The sequence below is a fragment of the Equus caballus genome, chromosome 10, assembly GCF_041296265.1.
Source record: "Equus caballus isolate H_3958 breed thoroughbred chromosome 10, TB-T2T, whole genome shotgun sequence".
NCBI lineage: Eukaryota > Metazoa > Chordata > Mammalia > Perissodactyla > Equidae > Equus > Equus caballus.
The window spans coordinates 20,380,301-20,394,170 of record NC_091693.1 but is presented as its reverse complement, the minus strand read 5'-3'; the positions used below and the strand labels follow the sequence as shown (position 1 = coordinate 20,394,170).

At 55.7% G+C, this 13,870-nt stretch overlaps 1 protein-coding gene across 2 annotated transcripts; it reads right to left on the bottom strand.

The window, feature by feature from the left end:
- Positions 1-742: 742 nt before the first annotated feature.
- NR1H2 (nuclear receptor subfamily 1 group H member 2) lies at positions 743-7,075 on the bottom strand. Of its 2 annotated transcripts, none has more exons than XM_070223179.1 (10): positions 6,863-7,075; positions 6,612-6,745; positions 6,063-6,124; positions 5,854-5,985; positions 5,246-5,536; positions 4,892-5,163; positions 4,515-4,694; positions 3,753-3,852; positions 1,679-1,887; positions 743-1,341 (listed from the first exon to the last, which is right to left on the bottom strand). In XM_070223179.1, the coding sequence occupies exons 3-10, from the start codon at positions 6,103-6,105 to the stop codon at positions 1,195-1,197; spliced, it is 1,374 nt and encodes a 457-aa protein (XP_070079280.1). In that variant the 5' UTR covers positions 6,106-6,124; positions 6,612-6,745; positions 6,863-7,075; the 3' UTR covers positions 743-1,194. The 2 variants fall into 2 exon arrangements, with proteins under 2 accessions (XP_070079280.1, XP_001493850.1); XM_001493800.5 differs by having other exon boundaries at positions 6,859-7,008.
- Positions 7,076-13,870: the final 6,795 nt, after the last annotated feature.

The window sequence follows — 13,870 nt, the reverse complement described above, 5'->3', positions numbered from 1 at the left end:
CCCCGAGGGCCTGGCACAGGGGAGGAGGAATTAGGAGAACCCCCCGGCTGTCTGTACTCTGAACTCACGGGGGCTTTTCACCTTCCAGACCTGGCACGTGCCCTTCCTGCAACTTGGGGGCCCAGCCCTCTGGGTCTCACGACTTAGGTCCAGCTAGGACGTGGCCTCCTTCGTGAGGGTTGCCGACTTCCTCCTCTGGCTCCCACACTGCCCTGTGCTGCCCCCACTAGAGCCCCTACTCCCTGACATTCTAGCTGTCCCTGTGCATCCATCCCCCCACTGCCAGGCTGACTGGTACCCACCTCCCAGTTGGGACTTCATCTTGTCGGCTGTTTCCAGTGCCTAAACTTGTGTTTGGGTCACAGTAAATGCCCCCTCCGTCTGTTGGATGGATGACATCTGTGTCCCCAGAATGGCCAGCAGAGTGCCCGCCCAGCCCACAAGTGGCTTCGGCAAGTACATGTTGACTGATGGAAGGCCCCACCCCCTCATCCACTTAAATCCTCCTCGTTGATCAGGAGTGGGCTCCAACTCACCTTGTCCTGGGAGGTGACCCCGAGGCTGTCAGGGGCCTCTCCTGGGCCCCCACGGCACCCAGTCACATCACCGTGGACGGAAAGTCTGTAGCTGACACCCCATGAGCCCAGCACCAGGGAGGCCTCGGGTCCCATCTGTGGGGCCATGTCCACGAAGACCCCGGCAGCCCACCCCCTTTGCATCTCACACTGACTCTGGCTGCGGGCAGGTTTCTATTCATATTTTATTTTCCTGTTTTTGTGGGTTTTTTTAGTTTTATTAAATAAAAGGAGCAGTGGGAGAGGGGGCCTCTGGTCTCTCAGGCTGCGGGGGAGCCACAGGGCCTCCTCTCCCTCTGTTCAAGGTGCTTTGCGCGGTAGGCTTGAGGTGGAAGCTGGGGTGGGGAGGCCAGCTGGGAGTGCTTGGAGAGGTCAGAGGGCGGGACCTGTGACCCATCCCTCCCCCCCAGGAAGACTGGTGGACAGGGAGGGAGCGTCCTGGACCCCGAGTGGGGCTCATCCTGAGGGCCAAGGGCTGGCGGGGCCAGGGCCTGCGCTTCAAGCCACAGGGTGGGACCCCCAGCCCAGCCCTGGCCCCTTCCCACCCTAGGAGGAGGAAGGGGCGACAGTGTCCATTCAGCGGAGGGTGCGGGGCTGTGGGGCGGGGTGGCCAGGCCCCTCACTCGTGGACATCCCAGATCTCCGACAGCAGAGGCGGCAGCTTCTTGTCCTGTAGCCGCAGGGCGAAGACCTGCTCCGAGTGCACGGAGCTCAGCGTGCGCAGGCTCACCAGCTTCATCAGCATGCGGGGGAAGCGCAGCTGGTCCTGCGGGGGAGCCGGAGGGAGGTGGGCACCTGCCAGCCCACCCGGGCCACCCACTCCCCAGGCCGAGCCCGTGTGGGGAGGGCTGGGCAGAGCATGGGGCCCCCCTACCCCTATGATTGGACTCCTCGCTCCTTGGGGAGGGGGCCTGAGGACAGAACGCTGAGGGGACATCAGCCAGGGCTCAGAGAGCTGCCAGGGGGGCTGGGGGCGGGGCTCAGACGAGGAAGCAAGACCCCAGTGCCGGGCTGACCCCATGTGGACCTCGACCTCCTGTCCCACCCCGAGGCTTGGGTGGCACCCGCTCTGCCAGGAGGGGCGGGGCTCCAGGTGGCCGCACCTGTGGCCTCTTGATGCGCGTGTAGGACAGCAGGGCCTCCACGTAGGGCTGCTGCAGGGCCTCCACGCGGCTCGTCTCCTGCACGTTGGGCCGGTCGGCGGAGAAGATGTTGATGGCAATGAGGAGGGCGTACTCGGCGTCGTCCAGGCCCAGCCGCTGCATGGCCCGCGAGAACTCGAAGATGGGGTTGATGAACTCCACCTGCAGGCCTGCGGGGCAGGAGGCCCCGGTCAGCATCCCCGGCCCGACACCGGCCCCTGACCTGCCCGCTGTCCGCGGGGCGAGGAAAACAGCACCAACGACACTGCTCTTGTCATTTCTGTTCCCTCTGTGTCCCCACTGCCCGGCACAGTAGAGTGGGTGCGCCACAAACCTTGCCCGAATGAGGGAATGAGTAAGGGGGGGCGAACGTTTATTCAGGATTAGAAACACCCCATCAACCCCTTCGCTTCCTTTCTGGCTTCCTGGGACCTCTTCTCAGGAAAAGGAAAGAGTTTTAAACCTAGGTCACATTGTGTCACCCCCTGCGATGGCTTCCAAGAGGGACTCCTTCCTTCATCAAACTTCAGCGGCATTTACTCTGCGCCAGGTCGCTGGGCAGAGATGTTTACAAGACAAGGTCCCCTCCTGTGGCACTTACATCTGGGAGTGGAGGGGACAGATAACAGACACAGAAGTTAACCCTCTGGACTTCTACGAATGAAGGTAACACAGGCAAGAGTAGGGGCCACTGAGAGTCACGTGGACACTCGGCAAAGGTGGTCCCCGTGGGGTGACCTTTAAGCAATGACCTGAAGGCGGAGAGAGAGCGAGTTATGAGGATGCCTAAGTGCTCCGGGTATGGGACCACCGTCTGTTTTCCCGGGGACGGCCAGCTTCCTGGGGCACACGACTTTTGGTGTCAAAAGTGGGAAGGTCCTGGGCAAACTGGGACAAGCTGGTCACCCAACTTCTGGGCAGAGGGCACACGCAGCAGGAACAAAAGCCCCGAGGCAGGAGCACATGTGGTGGGTTTAAATAAGAGGGAGGAGGCCAGTGGGCCCGGAGGAGGGTGAGCGACGGGAGAGGGTGGGTCACGGTGAGGACTGTGGCTTTGCTCCCAGTGAGACGGGAGCCACGGAGGGTTCTGAGCCGAGAAGGGACGTGAGCTGACTCGGGTGTGGATAGGGTCCTCCTGACTGCCATGTGAACAGACACACTGGCAGGGGTGGAGGAGGCAGCCCATGAGGGACCTCAGCAAGGTTCCAGGGACACACAACTGAGGCTTGGATTGTGGCGGTGGGCCTTCCTGTAGGTCCTTAAAACTGTCCAGCTCTTCCTCCACCTCAGGGCCTTTGCACATGCTGACCCCCCCCCCCCAAGAAACACTCTCCCCCTACAATGCTCCCCTGCCAGGTTCATACCCTAGGAGTTACTGGGACTGTTTGGGTGTTGGAAGGGCCAGGAGTCAGAGAAAGGAAAGAAGGTGGGGTTAGGAGCAGAGGGTGGGAGTACAGAGAGGTGTCTCAGGGACAGATGCCAGGAAAGAGGAGGACTTACTGAGAAAGCCCAGAGGCCAAGGGAGCGAGGCCTTTGCACATGCGGTGGGCAATGGTACTCCCCACCTCCCTTTGCCTAGGCGATGCCTCTCACCCCTCAGGCCTCAGCTCAACTGCACTTTGTCCAGAAGCCCACCACCTGGGGCACATCTCCCATTTAGTGCTCTTTGAGGGCAGGGACTAGGGCTGCCCTGTACAGTTGGGCAGGTTGCGCACTTCACAATGGACCAAGATCCAGCCTCCCTCGGGCAGGACCAGGTTCGGGGAGGAGAGAGTGTCTTGTTTTCCTTCCCACCGAGATGCCCCACGTGATAGCAGAGACCTGTCTTGTCCTGCACTGCGTTCCGCTGTACAGAGTGGCACTCGATAAATGTGCTCTTATCTTGCTTCAGGGTTGGCTCAACGCTCACCCTGCTTTGGAGATAAACAACTGGAGGCTCAGACAGGGATGAGCCAGCCCGAGGTCTCGCAGCCAGCAGGGCGCCCCAGCACCACCCCCCCCCCCCCCCCCCACCGCCAGCCGCTCTGGGCCAGACCTGCGCGGTGGAAGTCATCCTTGCTGTAGGTGAAGTCCTTCAGGAAAGTGATGCATTCTGTCTCGTGGTTGTAGCGTCTGGCTGTCTCCAGCAGCATGATCTGGGGACAGCAGGCAGGGCGGTGGACAGGGCCACGAGGGGTCCCTGTGAGCCTTGAGCCACCGGTCCCTCCTCTCCTGGCCTGAATGGGGGACCTGGCCTTGCCAGGATCGGCCCTGGCCCTCTGACCCCCGCCCCCGGTTCTCTCAACCGCACCAGCCTGTGTCAGACTCCCAGCTCTCTCCCTCCTCCAGCTTTAGCACCCACAGCCCCTCCACCCAGGACGCTCTCCCCAGCTGGCTACGAGGCATGAGGGCAGGGATTTCTGTGTGGTTCGTTCACCGCCACAGGCCCCACACTTCCAATGGAGCCTGACATCCTCTAGGCACTCAGTATTTACTCGTGACCGTTGTTTTGGTTCAAACGTCAACTCTCTGAATAGCCCTTTCAGCACATTCTCTAAAGCATGCCCCTCCAGCCCAATCCTCAGTTTTATTCTCAGCCTCAGCCCATTTCCTTTCTCTCCTTGGCTCCTGGGAAGCTCTGATTCTCTTGTTTAGTATTTTGACATGCTCCCGTAGGATGTGATCCCCTACGAAGGTGAGGACTGGCAGAGCCTTGCTCGTCCCTCTGGGCCCAGCCTCCGTCCTGGGGCTCATCTCTGTGGTTCCCCCGTGCAGAGGCAGGAAGGGCCTTGATGAGGATGGGCGGGCTGGCCGTTACCTCAATGGTAGATGCCTTCAGCAGGGCGATCTGGTCCTCACGGCCCAGCTGCAGGAAGCCAGGCACCTGCTTGGCGAAGTCCACGATCTCCTGGACTGAGATGATGGCCAGCTCCGTGAAGTGAGCGAAACGCTGCTGGCGGGCGTCGCGGGACTGGGGGTCCGCGCCCAGGGGCCAGGGCTGGGGACACGAGGGCCAGGGTGACTCACGAGACTCCTTCCCTGAGCCCAACGCCATGGGGGCATCTTGAGGCAAGGCCTGCACCCTAGGAGACCCTCCCCTCGAAGGCCCTGCCCTCCAGAGCCCCAGTCCCCCCCCAGGGCCTGGGCTGCAGCCCCGCCGGGCCCCCCACCCCAAGGCTGCGGAAGGGGTCGTACCGTGACTTTGGGCTGGTCCGAGAAGGAGCGCTTGTTGCACTGCAGCTGGGCCGCCACCAACTGCTGGATCATCAGTTCCTGAGCCGCTGTTAACTGGACACCCTCGCCTTCCCCGGAGCCCTGGCCACCGCTGTCCGACCCTCCGGGGGAGGCCCCAGGCCCCGAGGCGGCGCTGCCGCTGACCCCCGGCCCTTTGGGTGACTGTTGCTGCTGCTGCTGCTGCTGTTGCTTCCGAATCTTCTTCTTCCGGATCTGTTCTTCCGAGAGGACGCCTGTGGGGGAGACACAGGCCTCAGCAGGGGCCCCAGGGCTGGGCAGCGGCCAGGCCGGCAGGGCGCCCTCCCCGGCACTCACACTGCTCCCTCATGCCGGCCTCCTTGCATTTGCGCAGCCGGCACTGCTGGCACTTGCGCCGCATGAAGGCGTCCATCTGGCAGGTGCCGCCCCCGCGGCAGGCGTAGCGCCCGGCCGCGCCTCGGACCACGCTGCGCCGGAAGAAGCCCTTGCAGCCTTCGCAGCTGAGCACGTTGTAGTGGAAGCCCGAGGCCGTGTCGCCGCACACGAGGCACAGCTCGTGGCCCAGCATCTTCGGAGCCGGGCCCTTCTTGCGCTTGCGCTCCGGCTCCTCCGCTGGGTCCGGGATGACTGCGGTGGGTGGACAGAGGCCATGAGGGGCAGAGCCACGGAGAGAAACAGCAGCCAGAGGGACAGGCCCATGTGAGATCGGGGGCAGAGAGTCGGAGTAGGGAGGGTGAGCCGGGCAGACGGCGATTCAGAGAGAAAGATGTGTATAGTGAACCCCAAAGCATGAATCAAAACAAGAGGTTTCAAGGGGGAATGGAAGAAACAAAATCAACAAGAAGCTGGGGCCTCCCATCCCCATTCTGATCTTTGTCCCTTCGCAAGATCCCTCCCCGAGCCCCCATGCCAACTCTCAGCCACGTCCCTGGGCCCCGTCTCACCCACACTGCAGGCGGACCCGGCCCCATCAGTGCCTGGGACATCGGGGTCCCGACCCCCGGGCCACGGCTCAGGACCCTCGTCCTTTACAGCGGGTGAAGAGGAGGGGCCGCTGGGCTGAGGGGGGCCATTTCCTGAGAGAGGGAGGCACAGTGAGTTTCTCCTGAGAGGTGTGGGATGGGGGGGCTGGGCTGGGAAGCGGGTCACTCACCAGGCAAGGGGGAGTCCTGGGAACTCGTGGTAGGGGTGGACATGGTGGGGTCACGGAGCAACCTGCACAATACAGGGGGACTGAGAGCCTTGTGGGGCCAGGGAGGGTCAGGTTAGGCCAGCCACAGCTCTACATGGGGGCGCCTCCCCTACTGCACACAGACCCCGCCCCCAGCCCGCCTGCAAACCCTCCCCTGCAATTCTAACAGGGCCCGCCCCCTTCTGCTCCAGGACAGCCTCCTGCTGGGCCGCAAGCCCCGCCCTCCTGTAGGCCCCGCCCACTCAAGGCCCCGCCCACCCGCTCTTCCCAGGGACCCCGCACCCCCCCTTCTGCTTGAATCCGGCTCCACCCAGTTTCGCCCCAAGTCTCTTACCTAGACTCCACTCACCTGTGCCCAGGAAGCCCCCCCATCTCTCATCCTGACCCCACCTCCTCCCGCTACGCTCCGCCCCCATCTCTTCTAGGTCCCGCCCCCTCCCTTCCAGGCTCCACCCTCACTCCGCCCACAGCCCCCGCCCCACCTCCTCCCAGCATGCTCCGCCCCCACACCTCGCTCCAGGTCCCGCCCCTCTCCGAACACCAGCGGGGGGCGGGGCTCATGGCTGCGCGCGAGGGTCTCGTGGGCGGCCTCTCGCGGGGTCTCCTACTCCCGTTGCCCTGGAAACAGCCGGAGGCGGCGCGAGCTAAGGAGGGGAGAGGGTGGCAGGAGAGGAGGGGGCTGAGCGGAGCAGCGCGGGGGACGCCGGGAAGCCCCGGGCCCGCGGCTCCTCCCGCGTCTCCCCACCCTCCAGTGCACCTGCCTCCGGCCCCTTGCTCTGCCTCTCCTCCTCCTCCTCCGCGTCCCCTGGCACGCCGCCGCTGCTCGGGTCCCCTCAAAAGTAACTTCGCCACTTCTTCCGGCAACCCCACCGTGCGTCACTTCCGGAAAAGGGCGGGGAGTCAGAATGGACGGACTTCCGGTCCGCCTAGGAAGAGCCAAATCGGCTGCCCCGCACGGAAGTCATGGACCCACCGGAAGGTAGCTCCGCTGGGGCGGGGCAGAAGAGTTCCGGACCCATCAATCAAACGCTGGGCCGGAAGGGGGCGTGGCCAGTCCCAAACCTTCCCGCCCTGCGCTGTGTGGCTTTAACTCAACCCTGTGCCTCTCTGGGCTCGCAGCCAAGCATTGACTCGGCACGCAGGTCCCCAGCCCTAGCTCCTTTTTGCACACGGCTGACTTAAAGCGTGTTTGTACTTTTTTTGGTTGTTAGAAGTTTTCTGATTTTGGAGGTGCGCTGCTGGTTGGGTTTCAATACATGAATTTACAAACCTAGACCTAGAAAAAATGTATTTAAAAAAATAACTTCGTGATAGGAAGAACTTAAAAAAAAAAGTGTAACTTCCCCTACCAAAAAGATAAAAATAATAGCTTTTAAAGAAAACTCAACACAGTTGAACAGGTAGAAGATGGAAATTGTTCCAAAGTCTTTCCCCCAATGATTATCAGATTTATATTGAGCATATATGCATTTTTTTAAAAACTGAAATGTGTGATCCACGCTCTTTTGTAGCTTGTTTTGTCCATTCTGGCGTGGAAGCTGTGGAATTTTCCATCCCAAGATGTCACCAGTAAAATGAGTGGTTTACACGGGGCTGGCTGAACCAGTCTCTCTGTCGCTTCCTCGCTGTGCAATGTTGAGCCAAGCTATTAACCCTCCCGGTGCCTCAGTTTCCTCATCTGTACAATGGGGACAAGAGTTTATTACGTTCTCGTTACGATGAAATGAGGCAAAAAGCCTGGACCGGGCCAGGTTCAAAATGGGGAGCCCAGTGTGTGGGAGCTAAGTTTATTCCTGTGGAAGTTTGAAGTCGTTTTTAACTTTTCACTATTAGAAAAGTTGCAAAAGACTGAAATAAGCTGAAGAGGAATTACAACGGTTTTGGGACAAATCGCGTCACTCTCGGTCTCGGTGGACCCACCTGTAAAACGGGGGGAACCATTCGTATTTCTTATGAAGGGCGTGAGGATTCGCGACAGGCAGTGCCTGGGGTGACTGAGCATCCGGGCTGCGCCAATTTTGTTATCTGACGCTAACTGCAGCCCGATGTTCTCATTTGTAACTGATCCAATATCCTCTCATTTTCTGGTAACGGCTTGATTGAAAAGTAACTCACATACTGAGACAATTCCCCCATTTAAAGTGTCCGGTCCAACAGCTCTTAGTATATTCACAGGATTGTCGCAACCGTCACCACGAGGAATTCAGGAACTCTTTTGTCACCCCCCAAAGGAACCCCATACCTCCTAACAGTCACCCCCAATCCCCCCGTCCTTCAAGCCCTAGGCCACCGTTGATCTACCTTCTGTCTCTATGGATTTGCCTATTTTGGACGTTTCCTATAAATGGAATCTTAGAATATATGTCCTTTCGTGTCTGGCTTCTTTCACTTAGCATAATGTTTCCCAGGTCCATCTCTGTTGTAGCGTCGTCTCTCAGTGCTTCCTGTCTGTTTCTGGCTGAATACTATTCCATGATGAGGATACGCCAGTTTATTTATCGTTCGCTAGTCGATGGCTATTTGGGTTGTATCTATTGTCGATTGTAGTCCTGCCATGAACTTTCCTGTAGGAGTTTTTGTGTAAACCTATGTTTCCATTCCTCTTGGGTATATATGCAGGAGTGGGTTTCTGGGCCATATGGTAACTCGACATTTAACTTTGGAGGACCTGCCAGGCTGCTCGCCCCGTTTGATTTCCCACCAGCAGTGTGGGAAGAGTTCAATTTCTCCGCATCCTCGCCAGCACTTGCTACTATCTGTCTTTTTTCTCATAGCCATCCTAGTGGGTGTGAAGCGATATTTCCCTGTGGTTTTAATTTGCACTTCCCTGACGGCTAGTTCTATTTCTTTTTGTCACAAATAATTTGTAACGTGGACTTCTGCCTTTACTCTTCGGAAGTGAAATCCAGAGATAATATAGCTGAACTATGTCCACAACAACAATAAATGATCATTTGACTTCACCAACTGCAATACAAAAGATGAATAAGTGGAAGCTAAAGAGATCGTACTTCAACATAAGTACACAGGAGAAACAGTAGGGCAGGCAGATCTCACTTGAACATACAGAAATACTGCGAACACGTGGCCACAGTTCAGTCTGACACAGGAGTGCTGTATCACCAACCCAAATGCCTCAGGCAGCATTGCTGGGGGCGGGGGGGGGGGGGGGGGGGATGCGACTTTTCCAAAACTGTGGCCGAGTCTTAATAAAATCATCAATAAGACAAACTATAATCTTTCCTTGGTATATATACGAGCTGCACCCCAAGAAAATTTAGGGTATATTAAAGTCATGTCACAAAGTAGATTGGCAATTATATGTGAAATACAGTAGGCTGAAAGTCAGATGATTATGCAACAAATTTTTGATGGAACGTCCAACAGAACATTTAAGCTTTCTATGTGCCTAACTCCTCAACCCCTGTCCAGGAAATGACTGCAGCTACCCCAGTTATGGTGGAAATAAAATGGCCCCTCGGCCCAAATAAACCTTCCAGAGGTAATGTGTGTGAGAGGGGGAGCCATAAGGACACTTGAGTGAAAGTGTCTTCCAGCCAGAGGGAACAACCAGTGCAAAGGCCCTGAGGTAGGAATAATTTGGGCATATTCAAAACGCAGGAAGGAGGCCAGAGTGGCTAGAGCTGAGTGAGGTGGTGGGGAGGATGTGAGATAAGATCCCAGAGGGAGCACAGTCCCATCATGAGGGCTTGTGGGCCAGGTGAGTCCAATACTGTCTGAGCATTCACCAAAATACAGACCCTTGACCTGGGCAACACAAGTGGACTACATTTCCCAGCTGCCCTTGCAGCTAGGTGTGACCACGTGACTGAGTTCTGGCCAATGGAACTCGAGCAAAAGTAATAGGGGCAATGAGGGAAAGCCAAGGTGTCTGAGCTGACTCCCAGGTGTCTAGAGCTGGAAGACTGAGGTTCAAGTATGGCCTGTACAGGCCCCCCTCCATTTCCCCCCACCCCCGCTCCTGTTTCCCCCCCTCTGTAAAATGTGAATGACAATCTCTTTCTTACAAGGTTGCTGGACAATTAAATAAAATGATGGATTGAAAAATCTGATAATCCTTTGTCCAGTCACATCCCGAGCCCCCTCCCCCTGCCTCTCCTCCTCCCCAGTAGGATTGTGCTGAGCGAGGCTGGAGATCTGGAAAGGGGTCAGGCCTGAGCCTTGCCTGGAGGGCCTCCTGGTCTGGTGGAGGCAGTTGACCTGATCACAAGCCCCTATGTGACAAAATAGGGGGTGATCCTGGTGCCATTTGCTGAGGTGTGTTGAGAAGACGTCTAGTTACTGGACTTAAAAAGCAAATTTGCCTGTTATCTTATCTCAAAATGAGTTTATTTGGGAATTGCCAAAAGAATTGCAATTCAGGATGCGCATGCTGTGGCAAACCATAGGCAAATCCAGAGAACAAGGACGGGAGCTGCTTTTATAGAGAAAAGAGGGGAGGAGAGAGGGGCTATTGTAAAAGAAAGTCCATTGCGGGGAAAGTAACAGTTCAAGGAGGCAATGGCTTCTCATTGGCTGAGCTGCAGCATTTCTCATTGGCTGAGCTGAAGTGTTTCTCATTGGCTGAGCTGCGGCGTTTCTCATTGGCTGAGCTGTGGCATTTCTCATTGGCTGAGCTGTGGCATTTCTCATTGGCTGAGCTGAAGTGTTTCTCATTGGCTGAGCTGTGGCGTTTCTCATTGGCTGAGCTGTGGTGTTCCTCATTGGCTGAGCTGCAGCATTTCTCATTGGCTGAGCTGTCGCTGGGTGAGGAGAGAAATCTTCCTTCAGTTGTAAAGTAGCTTTACTTTCTGCATCTTGTTGGAGATGCAACTTCTGTCTCTTCCTGTTTGGTGTAATTGACTGATGTGTGATAGGGCCTGAGAGCTCCCCCTACAGGCCTTGAGGACCCCAATTTAGGGTTTCTTTAATTAATTTCCACACTCTGTTGAGCAGGAGACAGTCCAGGGGAAGCATTTCCTCTGCTCCTTTCACGTGGAGTCGGCATCCCAGGCAGCGGGAACGGCAGGGGCAAAAGGGAGACTTGAAACAGCCTGATGTGTTCCAGGATCCAGCTCAAAAAACTGGGGAGGTAAAGCTTAAAAATTAAAAATTAAATAAACAAAAAAAGTGCTACCTTGGGGAAGGTGCTTAATAAATCTTTGTTGGAGCACAATGATTTAAATCGAATGAACAGACCGGTTCATTCACTGGGGAAAAGAGCTGATCTTGGCTGGGAAAGTTGGCCCACACCACCACCGTGTGGCCACTTAAGAATTTGCAGGCAAGGCTTCTCAGAGACCGCTTAATCGACGTGAGTTAGCATCAGGACTGGATGGTGCAGAATCCGTTGGGGAGACTCTGAGGGGTCCCGACTGGGTATTCCAGCTGCTGAGAAAGAGGACGGGAGACGAGGTGAGAGTTATTGCAGAGAAACCGACTCTCCATCTGCTGTGTCAGGGAAATCTACAGCAGGGGGTGCTCACAGAGAGTTGTTTAAAGATTTATTGAGTATTTGCTAGATGCCAGGCGCTGTCCTAGATGCTGGGGACACAGCGACAAATGAAACAGACCAAGATCCCAGCCCCCGTGGAGATTAGATTCCAATGGGGAAACGGGCGTTAAAGGTAATAAGTAAATTACCAGTATAGACGGTATCCCTTATTCTGAGATGCATGTGGCTTACAACCAATGACATCTTAGAGTTAATGCAATGTTACAAGGTGTTGAGTGCTATGAAAAAACATAGATCGTGGGGCTGGCCCGGTGGTGTAGTGGTTAAGTTTGCACACTCTGCTTTGGCAGCCCTGGGTTCACGGGTTCAGATCTGAGGTGAGGACCTACACACCGCTCATCAAGCCATGCTGTGGTGGCGTCTCACATACAAAATAGAGGAAGATGGGCACAGATGTTAGCTCAGGGCCAATCTTCCTCACACACACGCACACACAGAAAAACATAGATCAGGGTAAAGGAAACTGGAAATTCTGGAGAAGGAAAGTTGCCTTGTACAATAGGGTGGTCCAAGTAGACTTCACTTGGTGACATTTAAGTAAAGATTTAAAGGAGGAGAGGGAATGGGTAAGTTTTCTGGAGGGAAAGCACTCAGGCAGAATGGCCCATGCAAAGGCCCTGAGGTAAGTGCGTGTCTGGGGTGTCTGAGGAACAGCAAGGCGGCCAATGTGGCTACACCAGAGCGAGTGAGGGGGAGAGGGAAGAGATGCTGTCAGAGAGAGAACGGGGCCGAATCACATAGGGCCTTTCAATTCTGTAATGTCCTTGGTAGCCCTGATCCTTTGATTCCACCCTTTTTTCCCCTCTATTTCCCTCACCTCCTCTGGTGTCCTCTCTCCCTTCCTTAGACAGCATAGATTGTACCATCAGCCACCATAATCGTGTCCTTGCACACATGATGTTAACTCCCTTGCTCTTTCTCCCTCAGCCATACTTGCCTGGTAAAACCCTAGTCCTGGTTGAAATGAGCTCTCTGCTTTCTCCGTCTGCTCTCACCCCGCCGGGCTTGTGAACAGACACACTTCAGACCTGTGACTGCAAACCTCAAGTGGACACTCAGAACCAATGCTCAAGTCTTCCGCCGTTTTCTTCTCCATTCTCTAAGAATTCATCTTCTCCTCTTCTTTCTCTAAACCAACAGCGCCCCCCTGCTCTTCATTCTCACTTCTTCTTTTGGTGAAAAAAATAGAAGCAGTCAGATGGAAACTTCCAGAGGCTTTACCCCAGGGACACGACCAGCTCACTTGCAGAGGTACGCGTGCACTGCTGCTCCTCCCGTGACCACGTCAGGACAATCTGTGAGAGCCCCGGCCCTCTCCTCAGGCGCTGAACTCTGTCTCCTTTCCCTACTCGAAGATTTCCCTCTGGCAGTGTTCCCTTCTCTCTCTTGGATCACTGTTTGTGTAGCGCTCCAGCCTTTGTTCCTGTGGGGTTCCCCTTCACCCAATGTCCACACTGCCTCATGAGGCTGCTCAGGATGCTTCCTGAAACTTGGAGGTCTTACACCCACCTCTCTTCCTGGACCTGCCCCCTTTGTAACTCCATCCTTGAAGACCCCTCTCCTCCAACCCCCACCTAAGGACCAATCCTACTGTGGCATCCTAAAAGAAACTCAAGTTTAAGAGCTGGGGCTCAACCATCTTGAAAGCTGATCCTCCCGGCTTATGGGAGCCTTCAGATGATGGCGGCCTCGTTGACGTCCGTCTGCAACCCCATGAGCCAAAACCGTACAGCTGAGCTGCTTTCAAATTTCTAACCCAGAGAGACCATGGAAGATAATAAATGCTTATTTCTCTTAAGCCGCTCAGTTTTGGGGTGATTTGTTACACAGCATTAGCTAACCAGTACACTTCCTCAAGTCGTCTGCTTTTCTCTAGGTCTTTCCAATCCTTGTAAATGGAAATAGTATTCATGTAGTTGTAATAAGGTGAACACCTGAGTTGTTTTTTGGGCATGCATCTGTATAGTTCTTTTAAAAAATGTTTCTGAGGTAAACTTGCCTGAAGTAAAATGCAAAATCTTAAATGGACCACTTGATGAATTTTTACTCATGTACAAACCCGTGTAACCACCACTCAGACTGAGGCCTAGGGCACCTCCAGCGCCCCGATGTCTCCCCCGTGTCCCCCCTCCAGTCAATGCCCTTCCGGAAAGATCACCGCTATTCCAACTTCGGTAACTGTAGATTCGTTTTGCCTGTTCCTGACCTTAATAGGAATGGAATCGTACCGTGTTTTAAGTCTGGACTCTGTGAC